This window comes from Mus caroli, unplaced genomic scaffold (genome assembly GCF_978045245.1).
Source record: "Mus caroli unplaced genomic scaffold, Mus_caroli_1 scaffold_13, whole genome shotgun sequence".
NCBI lineage: Eukaryota > Metazoa > Chordata > Mammalia > Rodentia > Muridae > Mus > Mus caroli.
This window is the reverse complement of record NW_028227268.1, coordinates 61,356,938-61,372,320: the sequence shown is the minus strand read 5'-3', so window position 1 is coordinate 61,372,320 and position 15,383 is coordinate 61,356,938. Positions and strand designations below refer to the sequence as shown.

Here is a 15,383-nt window from a genome sequence, read left to right as displayed (position 1 = left end):
CTAGTGTCTGGAAGCCTGCTGGCCTTGGGTATGGGTTCTCTGCCAGCCTCTGGACTGGCCCTTCAAGGAGGGGGAAGTGGTTTTCTCTGTGTTTGAGTCATTGAGTATTGAAGCCATGACCTGGACTTCTGAAGGCTGTGACTTCACTAGAGCTAAGACACTGCTGGCATTGTGGCCCCATCCTTCCAAGACACAGGGAAGGAAGGCAGAGGCTCCTCGGGGCCTTATGGTAGGCCTAGCAGGTAGAGCTCAGGCCAGGGGTCTTTCCTCTGAGTCTGGAACATGTCCATTCTACCTCAGGGTTGGGTGGTGCAAGGCCAAGCCAGGCCTGGCTGTGTCTGTAGTCATTTGCCCTCTCATCCGGCCTATATCTGACCATTAGGTCCCTCCCCTTCAGTAGGTCCTGGAGACATAGGGGCTGCTACCAGGGGAGGAACACACCTGGGTGTGGGGCAGCTTCTGGCATCTTCCCAGGCCCCCTTTCCCAGCAGGGTGTGGAGCTAGGTAGGCTGGGGTCTGTTTCACCAGGAATCTCTCTTGAGGCCCAGAGGCAGCCTCTGTCACAGGGTCTCAGAGCCTGAGCTGAGGCGTCACCTTTAAAGCCACCCACCTTGAGACCTATCCTTGCTCCCTCCTTCCCTCCTGTTTCCCTCCCAGGGCATGAGTAGAACTCCCTTGTCTGTTTCTAAACTCGTGTTACCAGTCCAGCATACCTCCCTCCCTGCAGGCTTTTGTCTGGCAGGAGACAGCAACACCTCCTAGGACTCTACTTGATTTTAAGCACTGGAGGAAACACCTCAGCAGTTTTGTGGTCTGCTAATTGTGTGCTGCACACACAGCTGCCTGCTCTAGGGCCTGCCCAGCCCTGAGGGAGGCTAGTCAGCGCCTCCCTACTGCGCCCCTGTAGGCAGGAGGAAGTAGCCCATCAGCCTAGAAAGCCAACAGTAGGGCAGGTCAACTGTAGCTTAACCTTTAGAGCTCTTCAAGGTGCAGGGACTGCCTGCCCAGGGCCCCGCCCCAGCCCCAGACCTCACCTTTGACTGCCAGAATGACAGCACCCACCACCATGATGATTGTCTGCAGGGCATCTGTGTATATCACAGTGGCCAGGCCCCCTGCAAGAAACAAGGCGGCTGGAGTAAGTGTCCCAGGAGAGTCTGACCTCATCACCAGAGCTGCTGGTGGGGCCTCAGTCCTTGCAGCAGATGGGCGAGCTGCACCCACGTACCCGAGCAGTTAGGCCCCAGGTCCCCACCTGACCACCTGTGAACTGGCCATTATCGGACTCCCAGTGCCGTGAGGTTTCTCCTGTACAGATCCCTGGTTCCTCGTGGGTCCTCAGGACCCGTACCATACCTGCAATGGTGTACAGGGCCGTAATGGCGAGTGTGAGGATGGTGGACAGGTAGAAGTTCCAGCCCAGGCAGATGTGGACAAACAGGGCTCCTGCGTACAGGTCAATCTAGGGAAAGCAGAGTTGGGCAGAAGTCAGACATTACGGTGAGATTCAGGGCTCAGAGTCGGGGTGTTGTACTCACTGGCTTTGTGACCTGGCCTTGGGGAGCGGGGGGTTCCAGGTAAGAGAAACAGAGACCCCTCCCCCAGCTGTTCACTACCTGGTGGGCTGGTTGAGGATGGGAGAGAGCTGGCTGTGTGCCATGTTCAGATGTATGGTGGATGTTACTGTCACAATAAAGTTCAAAGTGGCCAGTGCCCATCAGAGAGCAGTGTTGTCATTGAATTTGGCCTCTACCTGGGGGGTATATGAAAGAGCCCTGTGCCCTCAGTTTCATTAGGGACCGTGACAAGGACTCATCCAAGAGGAACTCCAGAGACTCAGACTCCATGCCCATCTCCCCTCACACCTCTCCCTGCTGGCTCCTTCCTTTGTGTAAGAGCCCTAACCAACTGGGAATTCTAACCTGGCCATTGGTTTTCATTTGGGCCCCTGACTTTGTGTGTGTGTAGTAGGGAGCAGAGTGGTATAGGTAAAGGTGGGAGAGGTCAGCCTTCAGCTTGAGTGGGAATGTTGAGGAGCAAGGACTCATCAAGACCCTATGTAGTATGACTGAAGAGGCTGAGGTTCTTGGGAGTCAGGGGTGGGGGGAGACTTCTCAAAATCAGGTATCTACACTTGGCCAGGAGAAAGGGTGAATACAGTAGACCACTGGAGAGCCAGCTATTCCAAAAGTCCCCTTCCTGGCCATTTCCCAGCCACTCACTTCCAGTGCTATGCCACCTCTACCCCTCAGCTCCTAGTCCCCTGGTCCTCAAGCTGTCTGCTCTCTGCTTCTCATCTCCCATGCTCCCTGTTGTGACCCACAGCATCACGTGTCATCCTCGCTGCCTTCCATGGGAACAGCTGGAAGGGATTCACACAGAGGCCTGGGGTAGGGATCCTCTTCCAGGAAACTCTACTTCCCGAGGGAGACGCAGGGCACTGGTAAGGCCTGCCTGAACCCCGCTGCCTACTAAATTCAACCTTGTACTGATAGCTATGGGGACCTAGGTCTGTCCTATGTGGCCCCTTCTTGTATCTTTAAAGTAGGTCACCTCCCTCCTGGGCCTTCATGGTGCTTATCTGTTAAGCAGTGGATATAAGCTAGGATAAGTGGAACAAACTTGCTTCCAGCAGCCAGCCAGAAGCACTCCGCCTTTCGTCCCTGCAGCCCCCGCCCCCAACCTGCCACCCATTAGCTTGACATTAAAGGTCCAGAAGATGAGGGCCTTCCCTGGGACTTACTGTCTTTTGTGCCAACTTTCCTTAGTGGGCTGGGGGAAGCCACAGAGTCTAACCTAATTCCCTAAAATATAGGTGGAGAGATGGAGGCTAAGAGAGTGATGGAACTTGCCCATCACAGCAAAACTCAGAGACACAGCCCAAAGGATAGATAGTACTGGACAATCTGTGTCCCGAAGAAAGGGCCATTCTCAGGGCTGAGGCAAGTCAGGCTTCTGCTTCTGCTGCAGTGGGTTCTGACTGGCCCACACTCACCCAATCACAACCCTCTTCTCCAGCAACACTGCCGTGCCCTGCCAAACTCAGTCTTGTACCCACCTGGTTCTCAAAGCCCAGTTGTTCCCAGGAAGCTCTTCCCATATTGCCTGCCTTGATAGTGGAGATGTATCTGTGTGCCAGGCACCGTCCTGAGTATCGCATACTCAAGGGCTCCTCTAATGCTCACAGCCTCTAGCAGATGATTGTCAACATGGGACAGCAGTTGCCTTGCTTAAGGTCCCATGGTCCCAGGAGGCAGATGAGGCCGTCTTTTCCCGCTGCGGGACCCCTGGACCTTCAAACTGCTGGGGGAGGAACCCAGTGACTGGAGTGCCCCCAAAGATCTCAGTGTTGAACTCAGCCCTACTCTGCATTCACTGGACAGGAGTGGTGTGAAAGAGGAAGGGGGACCCCCATGTGTATATGTGTGGGGGGGGAGTAGCTCTACATCTCAGAGCTCTGAGCTAAAACACTAATGCTGCCACAGGAAATAGAAATGGCCCTTCACGCTGTGTTACAGGAGGCGAAGGAGGCTGGGGCATCTCAGGCCCAGGCCCTGGTCTGCACCCTCTTCTTGCCATCCTATTCCTTTTCTCTCTTGTGCTCCTCTGTGGAACTGCACAGAGTTTCTGTGACTCCTCCAGTGGTCACCCGTGTTCCCTATCCAAGGCTTTGTCCATTTTACGGGTGCCATCCCAGGCGGGAGTATGGCAGTGCAGAGGAGGACCTGCTCGTCTTTGCCATACTCTGCCTCTCACCAGCTCCTGCCACTGGGGACTCTTTCCAAATACCCATCTGGTTTTCCCTTCCTGTCCCCTACAATCCCTGCACCCCTGCCTGTGCTTGCCTGTGCAAGGAGAAAAAGAGGGTGCCTGCACCTACTGTGCAGAAGGCTAGGATTCCAGGCCCAGGCTGATGGGCGCTTCTGTTTCTATTGCTCCCTCTATGCTTGCTTCCTCACTGGGATCCTGTCTGTGTGCAGGATCTGTCTGGAAAATGCATTCAGGGCTGGCCTGGTCACCCACACCCAAGCACATGGTAGGCACACGGCAAGTGGCATGTTTCCCTAGATTGGAGAATGGAGATGAAGCCTGTAGGCCATCCCATCCCATCCCATCCCATCCCATCCCATCCCATCCCATCCCATCCCATCCCATCCCATCCCAAACCATCCCATGGCACTACTGGCTGTGGTTGGCAGGACTGAGTCAGGACAGAGGCTGTGGTGCTCAGTGTTGAAGTAATTTACTCTCTAGACCTCCACAGGGGAAAACAAAGGAGGGCTTGAAGGTGGGAGCCCATGCCTGGCTGTTATCTCCTTCCATCTTAAGGATAGGATGGGCTTGAGGTAGCACTACAGAGAGAAAATGGGATGGGCAGACAGCGTATCCTTTCTGCTTGACTTATTGAGATAGGATCTTAGTATGTAACCCAGGCTGGCCTTGAACTCATAGCAATCCTCCTGCCTCAGTCTCTCAGATGCTGGGATTGTAGAGATGAGTCACTGCACTCACCTATGACTTTCTAAGCCAACTTTCATAGTCCCAGGAAATGTCAATGGAAAGAAGGAAGAGGGAGAGAAAGTACGGGGGTTGGACCTATGGAGAAAGGGGCAGCAGGAGAGATTTGAGAATCCAGAGAGGCAGAGGTAGAGTATGCATCCCCAGAGAAGAGCAACTGAAGGAGCCAAATGCAGAGTCCTGAGATGCTGGTGTTTATGGAAGTGCATGGAGGCCAAGTTGGCTGATGTGCAGTGTGCAACTCTAGGGGAGAGGGTAAGATGAGGCCAGTGAGGTAGCAGGAGCAGTGTGATGGGTCACCTTGTGGGCTGAGGCTCGCCTATACTGAGGGGCAGGTAGTGTCCTACTTCACTTTCCTACTTTCCAGAGGTTAAATGACTGGCCCAGAGCCCCACAGTGATGGAGCCGCATTCAGACTCTTGGCTTTGAGCTGGGGTTGTGATTTTCCACACCTGCCATGTAGATCTGCTTACTGGTGCTCCAGTTTGAATAACAGCAGCAGGAGGGCCCTGTGACCTCTGCCTGGACAGGCTGTACAGACAGGCAGGGCGTTCCTGGGCTCTGTGTCTGGGCCTAGTGTGGCCCACGCACTTCAAATAGCTCCACTCCGAAGCCAAGACCCAGGGCGGGCCCAGCCTCTCCCAAACCAAGCGCAGCAATTAGTGTGCCTCCTCCCGCTTCCCCTCAGTCTCAGCAGGCAGCCGCCTGGTGCTGAGGCAGGACCTTGACGTGACTGCTCCCCATTTACAGCTGCTAACTCGGAGTCACCCACAAGGCAGAGTCTGAAGCCACGTCCTGGTTGTTGTGGTTCTGACAGAGATCTTAGCTGACCTTGGCCTGGCCACCATAACCTTGGTGAAGGACTCAGCAGTTGGCAGATGAGCTTGCCTCAAGGCCCCTCCTATGCACTGAGCGTCCCTCTGCCCTCTGAAGTCCTGCCCAGTGGCCCACTTGAAGCCTCCCAGTGTAAGGTCGTAGATGGGAAAGGAACCACCCTGACTCGCGGCCCATGTCCTTGTTCCTTCATCCCCAGCTTAGCTGAGAGATTCTGCAAAGTTGGCCCTGGCTACCCGCAGCTGATAACCGGACAGTTCTGGGGCTCTCTGACCTCTCATAGCCTAAGGCTGCAGGCTCCTGTCCCTCTGCTGCCCTGCAGAGCAGTTTCTCTGTCCCAGAGGCAGATGTGGCACTTGGCTGGTTTTGTGAATGGTAGAACATGTTTATGAATGGTAGAACAGTCCCCACCACTTCTTGTGGCTGACCTCAGAGATTACCATCCTGAAAGTGTCCTTAGCAATGGTCCCGAGACACCTCTGATGAGGCCCACTCTTTCTCCTTGGCACTCCCCTGACCATCACATCCTTTTCTCTATTGAAGCCCAGTCCCATCTCTTCCTCATTTAAGACCTGGCTCGCCTGTGTTGTGTATCCATCCACCTCCCACTGGAGAATGGGCCCTAGACAGGCCAAAAGCAGGCTTTTTCCACTCTGCCTGGCTTCCAGGAGGTAGGGTTGGTGGGAAGGGGGTGTGGGTAAGAGGACGAACAGGAGAGGGACAGTCAACTCAAGTCCAGGCCCCTCCAGACTGGAGAGGAATCCCTACAGAAAGGAAACTATCATGCTCTCTGGGAACATCTAGGAAAGGCTGTGTATGCTGTTGCTGATGCTGTAGGAAACAGGCAGCATCTAGGAAAGGCTGTGTATGCTGTTGCTGATGCTGTAGGAAACAGGCAGCATCTAGGAAAGGCTGTGTATGCTGTTGCTGATGCTGTAGGAAACAGGCAGCATCTAGGAAAGGCTGTGTATGCTGTTGCTGATGCTGTAGGAAACAGGCAGCATCTAGGAAAGGCTGTGTATGCTGTTGCTGATGCTGTAGGAAACAGGCAGCGTCCACCCCATCCCCATCCCCCAGGTCCTGACCTCCACAGGAAGCAGAGGATGAGGCTGGGCAGGCTCCCTCAGTGTGTGTCTGACTCAGGCTCCAGCTCCTCTCAGGAGCCTGCTGCTGATGGAGGTTAGGCATGCCTGAGGAACTCTACTGGGCCTGCTACAACTATGGGGCCTCCCCCAAAGCCCACTGACCTTCCCCCACAACCCCAGGTTCCCTATCTGTAAAACTAGGTGCTTGGACCAGATAGGCCCTGAGCTCCTACTTTAAGATTAGAAGTGAGCTTCCTGCTTCTGACACTTCAGGGTCAGGTCCTAAGAGAAAGCTGTAGGCAGGTAGGAGGCCCAGTTAGACTTAGAGCACGAGACTGGCAGGCATCATGAGGCCTTTGGCTCCCTCTAGTGGTAAGATGTGGCTCACTTTGAATAGGTCAGATCTCATCCCCCTACCTCTCCTGCCTAGCTCGGCATCAGGAGATTCTGCCCACGTTACTATCTCTCCCTGGTTTCTCTAGCTGGTGCACTCACAAGTTGCCAGATGAGCTAGTCTCTAAGGCCCCTCCCATGCTTGCTCCTGCAGTTCCTGACAGTTTCCGCGCAGGAGCAGGCTGGGGGGCAACTCACGGATATCTTGGTGAAGACAGACAGCATCAGGGACAGGACAGATAAGTACGTGCGGATGCGCTGGCCACCAAAGCGCTTCTGAATGTATTCAGGCAAGGTGACGATCTGGGGAGGCAAAAGAGAAGAGGAACAAGGTGAGTATCGGGAGGGCCGGCCCCATCCAGAGGTCCTGTCCCTCCGGACTTGGTGAGGGTCAAGCCTCTGCCATGGCCCCAGGAAGAGACTCACCTCTGAAGATATGTAGATGGGTACAAACACCCATGCCAGCGCCAAAAGCACATATGTGGCCTGTGAGGACAGAGGCATGGGAGGGTTGTGGGCTCAGCTCTCAATAGCCCTGCCCTGGCACACAGCCAGATGCGGCAGAGAGGAGTAGTGCGGAGGCTACCCCCACGCGCCCCTCCTGCTTTGCTGTGAGAAGCTAGGAGCTTCTTACGGATGTCTCTGGACTGCCGGGCTGCCCAGCCGTCTGTATCTACAGACCAGCTGGCTGTGGCATACTGCGTGCCACAGTCTGGCAGACCCTGACTGATACACACTGCTGGGAGCCCCCTCATCCAGGGACCAGTGAGCATGGCTTCACCCTCTACTTCAGCCCTCCCACGGGCTGTGCCCATTCTCCAAGGCTCACATTCCACTCAAAGCCGGCCACAGCCAGGCCTCCAGCAGCACCCGAGCCGGCCAATCCTACGAAGAGGCCAGAGCCCTCGCTGCTTGCAAAGAGTGAGGCTCCGATCTGCAGGGGGAAGAAAAAGTGATCACGGTGAGCCCATTACATACATCAGCTCCACCTGGACCAGAAACACCTCCTCCAACCTGGCAGGTCTTGTTCACATATAAGGATCCCAAGCTCAGGTGTTCAAGTTGGGGTACCCATAGGTAAGCCACAAAGTCAAAATAAAAACCAAAAATGCATAAACAAACAAAAAACAAAAAAAAAAACCCAGAGTTTTTCAGACTCCAAAGCCCTTTACAGAACTTATAGCAGTTTGTCCCTACACAGGCAACTTGGGGGTCTCTTCCAGCCCAGGCTTATCTCATTGTGCTGGTGGTATTAGACAGGGACCTTGATTGAGGCACATAAAGAGACCTTGGGGGGACATAAAGAGTCCTCAGGGATGCAGATCCTGATGAAGTCAGCCCGTGGACAAAGGAGAGGCTAGAAGGTGGGTGAACTCACCGGCCACCAAGCCATGTCCCGGCCCGCCAGGAAGTAGCCGCTCACTGTGTTCTTGTTGGCTCGACAAGCCGACTGCAGAAAAAGCAAAAGGCAGGAACTGCTTCGAATGGAAGATGTGTCTGCCTCTGGCAAATGCCTGACAGTCCCTCTGTACTCTGAGCATTGCAATGCATGTGACCCACAAAGAGAAAACATGACCACCACACACACACACAAACACACACACACACACACACACACACAGAGAGAGAGAGAGAGAGAGAGAGAGAGAGAGAGAATATTCACAAGTAACATTTCCAAAATAGCCCAAAGTAGTAACAACTCCAAGTCCAGCAACTGATGAAGAAACAAAACAGGCACATCCACACAATGGAATAGTATTCAGCCAGGAAAAGATACACAGTTAACCTGCCTCCAGTTTATTTCCTGTTTCAGAGTTGGGCTGTATTGCTTTCCTAAAGCAGAATTCCTATTGGTCAAGCAAGAGGGGTTGGTTTTTACAGGTGGCTAAAACAAAACAAAACAAAACAAAACACAAAACAAAACAAAACAACAACAAAAAAGGCAACTCCAGGGTGACTGTCCTTTTGAGGCAGGGCAGGAGCAGGAACCTTGGGTTCCTTTAGGTTTTTGGTGCAAGGGACAAAGCAGGGGAAACTGTATCTACCATTCAGATGGAAACTGGCCGATTTCACAGGCAGCAGAGCCTCTCCCTTCTGGTACTTTGGAGCGTCGTGGAAGAAGCTGTTTTCACACTGGGGAAGTGGAACTTCAGTGTGACTGTCTCCACTTTGTTTTTTAGAATTTCTATTTTTATTTTATGTGTGTGGGTGTTTTGCCTGTATGTGTATCTTGCACCATGTTCCTGTCTGGGGCCATCAGAACCCCAAAGATGGTGTCAGGTCCTCTGGAACTGGAGCTGTAGATGGCTGTGAGCCACCATGTGGCTGGGAGTTGAACCCAGGTCTCATGGAAGAGCAGCCAGTGCTCTTACCCACTGGGCCTTCTTTCTAGCCCTATGATTGACACCATTTTGACTCAGCCTGGCCTGATGGGACCGAGTGTACTCTAAAACAGTCCTCGTTGTCACTTGTTTCTTTAACGGGTCCGCCTTGCATCAAACCGTCAGCATCAGAATCCCGTACAGTTATCATTACCTGGAACAGGTGGCCCAAACTCACCATTCAGATCTGCTGCTGCATCTTCCTGGTCACATGCCTCTCATTTTCTTAATGTGTGCGTGTATGTGCATGTGTGTGTGTGTGTGTGTGCATGTGCATGTGCATGTGTGTAGGTCAGAGGACAGGCCTGGTGTCAGTTCTCATCTCCCACTTTGTCTGAGACAGGATCTCTTGCTGTTCAGCATTGCACACACCAGTAACTGGCAGGACTGTGGACTTCTGGAATTCTCCTACTTGCCTCCCATTTCCTTGCCCATGGAAGCACTGGTCTCATGGGTACATGGGTTGAACAGGTTCTGTTTTTTGTTGTCTGTTTGTTTTGTTTTGTTTTGTTTTTGACACAGGGTTTCTCTGGGTAGCCCTGGATGTCCTGGAACTCACTGACCAAGACCAAGCTGGCCTTGAACTCAAGAGATCTGCCTGCCTCTGTTTCCAGAGTGCTGGTCTCAAAGGTGTGCACCACCACCGCCAGCTGGGTTCTGAGTGTTTGAACCCAGGTCCTCACGTTCTTTACCTACCAAGCTATCTTCCAGCCTGTCCCTAGAAGGCTGCTGAAGGCAGCTGCTAAGGGGCTGCAGGTGGCTCTGCAGGAGGTGGGCTTTGCTGGTTCAAGGCAAGGCTGTATGAGTTTGATCTGGTCAGAAAGAGGCTGCTTTCCCTGCATGCCTCAGCTCACTGGAGTCACATCGACTCTCAGTCAGGAGCAGTTCCTTGTGTCTATAGTCTTCCCCACGGAGCTTAATCATTTCTAGCCTTTGATTCAGAGCAAGAAATTGGCAGTGCTTGTGTTCACTGGAACACTAACAGGCTATGGTGGGTTACTAATCAGCCTCATTTCAGCCCTGTGTCTCAGGAAATAGGGAGGCCTGACAGGAGGAGAGGCACCAGGAAAACGTCCTCTGTCCACCAGCAGTGGACAGAGGGAACACAAGCTCCCTGTCACATATGGACATGGCCTGTCCATATAATTTAGTATATTGATAATATAGAAGGTTACAGACGGTATATTATTGATAAGAAAATTAGAGGTATTATGAGAATTCGTAAAGTGTGACAGAGGGTTATAGCATGTGGTTGGTAAATGCCATCAAAGACAGGGCTGTTAAACATCACTTTGCAAAACACACACACAGACACAGAGACACACACGCACACACACCACTCCACATATACCACATACTACACCACACACACAAACACCACTCCACACATACCACACACAAACACACTCATGTACCACACACACTGCATGCACATGCATTCACACCACACACACACCCCATGGGGTTCAGTGGTTAAGAGCATTGACTGCTCGTTCCAAAGATCTGGATTCAATCCCTAGCATCTATGTATTGGCTCACAAGCATCTATAACTCCAGTTCCGGAGGATCTGACACTCTTCTGGCCTCTTTGGACATCAAGCAGGTATGCACATGGTGCACAGACATACACGCAGACGCAACACCCACTCATATAAAAATCAAATAAAAATTAAAATAAAACCAAACCAAAGCAGGATCCAAAAAGTACCACACCCCCCCAAAAAAGGAGCAGAGCTGGGGTAAGAGGAGAACCTAGCTCTGCTGATGGCCATAAGTCGTTTAGCAGTCACATAATTAATTGTATTAGTGCTGCCACCACCACTACCACCACTACCACCAGCAGCAGCGGCAGCAGCATCAACACTATGTCCATATCACTAGCCACTACAGTCCTACTGGTACTACCATTTCTATAGATCCAACGGTGGCAGCAGGGTCCTGTCTTCACCAGGTCTCTTTGGTAGACCTCACCCTGTGAAGTAGGTGCCGTCCCTGCCCTACAATACTGAGTGAACATGTCTGCTCTCCCATTCCCCAGGCTCTTATCTTGGAACAGGATTTATAGGAGGAAAGAAAGGGATAACGGGTCTCCTACGGAGAACCTCAGGGTTCCAAGGCTGAGGCAGGGGACTGTCCTAAACATGGTCCAGTGAGGTGGATGAGGCTGGTTTGTTGCACTGCCTCCCATTTAGGAGCACCCTAAAGATTGGCGTTGAAATGACAGCAAGGGGGGCACATTTCCAGTCTGTGGACCCCTGGGTAAATCGAATCCCCATTGCTTTGGCAATGCAAGCCTGGCCTTCCCAGAGGTTGGGTGTGGGGTAGATGGGACACAGGGGGAGGGCCTGACAACTGCACAGCAGGGTGTCTGCTGTCAGTGGATCTTCTGCTGGCTTGAATAGCCCGTCTGTGTTCTCCAGAGAGAAGCTGAGCTCAGCAGTTACTGAGCAGGGCAGGCCGATCAGCAGCTTCCAAGCCCTGAACACCTCCTCCCCCTACCCCCCACCATGTTTCTGGATTCTGGGCACAGCTAGGGAATCACCATAATTCTAGTGTTCAGGCAGCAGACCACTAAATAAGATCCATACAGATACCCAGGAATGTGCTGGTCCCAGTTATGCCCGAGAGCCCAGTGGGCCACTGCAGGTTCTTACCCATATGCCCACGGCCACATTCAAGGCAAAATAGACAGAGATGACAATAATGTCCGTGACACTCAGCTGGGATCCTGGAACATGGACATCCCCAGTGGAATTGCCAGCCATCCTGCAGCAAGCGTCGTGCCAAGCCCAGGGACTGAGGAGAAGTGAGGTGATGAAGGGCTTTCTGAACGGAACTAATTGATCATTAAACCAAGTGAGAAATGACATCTGCAGCCCACAGTGTGGCCTCGTGCCTGGGGAATGCTTCAAAGCGCAGAGAGGTCTCCTTTTGCTCTGCAGTGGCAGGTGAATCCCAGAGGGCAGTGACTGGGGTGCTCTGGGAGGAGTGCAGGCAGAGGAAAGGAACCTTCTTAAACTCTGAGTGGGTTGGAAGAGGAAGGGCACAGCTGAGTGAGATGCCAATGCCCCGTTTAGCATCACCTAGACTTTGTTTACTTGAGTGTTGAGCAGTAGGATGGCTGCCTTACCTCTAAAGACCTCTCCCTGAGGGACAGGCTTGCTTCTGGAGTCAGCAGGCTGATCTAAACTCAAGATGGTGGCTCCTGGCAATGCCAGGAGAGTCCCTATGCCAGGCCCTAAGTCCTGTCGCCATTATCTCTACTGTTCTTCTAGAAAGCAAGACAGACCTGACCCTACCACTCGGCCATCCATTTACCCAGCCTGGGTCAGTACCTTGGTCAAATACCAAGGACTTCTTCCCATCCTGTAGCTGCTCCTATGTCACAAGCAAAGTCACCACACAGTGTAGGTGATATCTTAGTCTAGTCAAGGAACAGAGGCTGAAGGCTAAGCTGTCTGTCCCCACCCATTCAAGGGCAGAGCTAAATCCTCTGTAGATGTAGACCTGGCTCTCAGTATGATGGCACTGGTGGCTCTGGTTTCACTGAAATTCCACCAAGGCCTGCCACCCAGGCACCAGGGACATTAGTGCTCAGCGGCTGCATCATGCTCTGCTCAGTAGCTTGGCTCGTGCTCTGTGGAGTGTTTGGAGTTTAACTTTACACGAAACCCTTCCAAACGTGTTAATGAGTGAGCGTCTGCTCACACGGCATACAATCTCACCTAGCCTGCTACTTGGCAACTAAACTACTGAGCGGAGACTAAAGGTCAACTCTTCTGTGTAGGACAAGATCAAGACAGGAAATCTGAGTTTCCACTGAGCACAGGATTCAGCAGGCTTAAATGGCTCTGTCTCCACTCTACTGCAAGCTGACCTCAGTGCAAGCGATTGCCTGCAGTGTCTGTGACCCAATCTGAAAGACCCATAGGGTAGCATACAGATTTATTGAGTATGGTTTGAATAAGAATGCACCCCCCCCCCGCCACCATAGGCTCATAGATCTGAATGTTCAGTCACTAAGGAATGGCATTATTTGAAAAGATTAAAAGGATTAGGTGTGGTCTTATCAGGGGGAAATATGTCACTGATATTTCAAAAGCCCATGCTAGGCCCAGTCTCTTCTCCTTCTCCTTTTGGATCAGGATGTAGCTCTCAATTGCTGCTCCAGTGCCATGCTTGCTGCCTTATTCCTTTCCATGATGATAATGGTTCTGACCCTCTGAAACTGTAGCAAGCCCCAGTTAAATGTCTTCCTGTAGAAGAGTTGCTTTGGTCAAACAGGGACTAAATCACTGAGTCTGTCTCATCAATACGAGTGGCTGAACCAACAACCATTGGCACCTCTCCTCGGCAGGATGGAAGGTACTGGCAGACAGCCTTGCCTGTCTCCAATCAAAGACAATTTTCAAAAGAAAATGGATTTGCTTGTTCTTCACTGAAGAGTTCAAGCATGGGAGAAATGACACCTCTGCCCCTGTGCCCATCCATACCCACATTTACACACGTGAAAAAGGACACAGTTCTTCTGGGCAACTCAGCCCAAGAAAGATGCGGACTTCCCTGCCTTGTTGAGAAGCTATCTGCCTCTCAGTCCATTTTCTGTCACAATAACTGAATACTACAGATGAGGAAGTTTGTAAAGAATAAAGATGCTGCCCATTGCTCTGGGAACTGGTCAGAGGGACACATATAGAGTGGGCAACCCTAAGACTCCAGAAGCAGGGCAGAGAGGCATGCATCCAAGAGATTATAGCCAGCCTTTGAAAACAGACCCCTCTCTTGAGCTATACAAGCTGTTGACCAGATAATCATACCCTAGTCACTTCTTAAAGTCTCCACCTGACTCTGTAGTTTTAGTTCCCAATAAATGAGGTTTGGGGATGTGTTCAAACTATAGAACCATCCATCCATCCATCCATCCATCCATCCATCCATCCATCCAAAGAGAAATTCCCCTTACTCATGAGAACCACTTTCTGGATGAGTCAGTCATCTGTGGGGGGGGTTGGGACCCGAGCAAGACAAATGTGTAACTGGCACAGAGGACTGGTACCCACCAAGCGTGAAATTGACAAATACAACCAGGTCAAAGGCTGTGGCAGGCCAGGAGTGACTTCTGGAATGCACCGCAGAGGGGAGCATATTCACGTGGGAGGGAGGTGACAAGGAAGAGCAGCTCCATTAGAGAGTCCAGACCAGAGAGCAGCTTCTTCTGGGTCATCTCAGAGAGGGGCTGGGAATTTTGACCTTGTTAACCAGGCTCCTTCTCAACGGGGCCTCACCTGACGTGAATGAGGGTGTCCTAGTCGGTTTCCTCCAAGCTGGAAGCAGCTACAGCTTTGGTTGGGAAGACCTCTGAAGGATTTTTCTCTCTTAAGTGTCCTGGGTCTGTGGCACAGGTCTGACTAGTACATGGTGTAGATGAGCAGGAAAGAGCTGGATGCCCAGTACTAATGAGCCGCATACACTCTGAGCAGGGGGTAAACTCAGCACAAGGCCAGACTGTGCTTCATCTATGGATGTGCTGGGATTAAAGGCGTGTGCCACCACGCCCGGCTTGAGAGATTTATCAGAAGCATTGCTAATAGCACATTAACACGGGCCAATGGCAGGAGCTCTGAGGACAGTTCAGACTCACAAGACAGAGTACAGGCCTCCTTGGAGGTCTCAGAGGAAGAGGGAGGTTTCATAGAGTCAGGGTGTTTCTGATTCTCTTGTGGGTGGCAGAGGAGAGGAGAGAGGTCGGTATTGAATTGCCAAGAGGGAATGTGTAACTCTGCAGAAACTGAGGAAGAAGGGCACATCTAGTTGAGGTGTGCCCATTATAGTGAGAGGGATGTGCTACCTCGTGTAGCTCTCTGAGGTCCCAAAGCCTGGCAAGCTGAGGTCCGTACACTTCCTTAGGGAAGTGAGACCGGCACCTGTTCTCCCGACATGGCAGCACCTGAGGTATCTGTTAGGGAGCTAGAGCCACAAACAGGCTCTGAAGATGGAGACTGACATTTCCAGAGCCAAAAAGGCTGCTGCAGGTGAGCTTGGCCCCAGCAGAAGTCTGGTCTGGATTCTAACAGACAGATAAACAAGTGATGTTAGATGGCTAGATAGATGATACATAGACAGACAGACAGACAGATAGATGATGGGTTGATGATAGATAGATAGATAGATA

General features: G+C 52.1%; 1 protein-coding gene across 1 annotated transcript in view; it reads right to left on the bottom strand.

The window, feature by feature from the left end:
* Slc5a10 (solute carrier family 5 member 10) overlaps positions 1-12,007 on the bottom strand; it is a 47,344-nt gene extending 35,337 nt beyond the window's left edge. The window contains exons 1-7 of the mRNA XM_021177149.3: positions 11,866-12,007; positions 8,209-8,280; positions 7,660-7,764; positions 7,257-7,316; positions 7,029-7,133; positions 1,357-1,462; positions 1,035-1,115 (exon numbers count right to left, since the gene is read on the bottom strand). Of these exons, the coding sequence (XP_021032808.1) occupies positions 1,035-1,115; positions 1,357-1,462; positions 7,029-7,133; positions 7,257-7,316; positions 7,660-7,764; positions 8,209-8,280; positions 11,866-11,976 (640 nt within the window). The 5' untranslated portion in view covers positions 11,977-12,007. The remainder of the gene's footprint in view (positions 1-1,034; positions 1,116-1,356; positions 1,463-7,028; positions 7,134-7,256; positions 7,317-7,659; positions 7,765-8,208; positions 8,281-11,865) is intronic.
* Between the last annotated feature and the right edge of the window lie 3,376 nt (positions 12,008-15,383).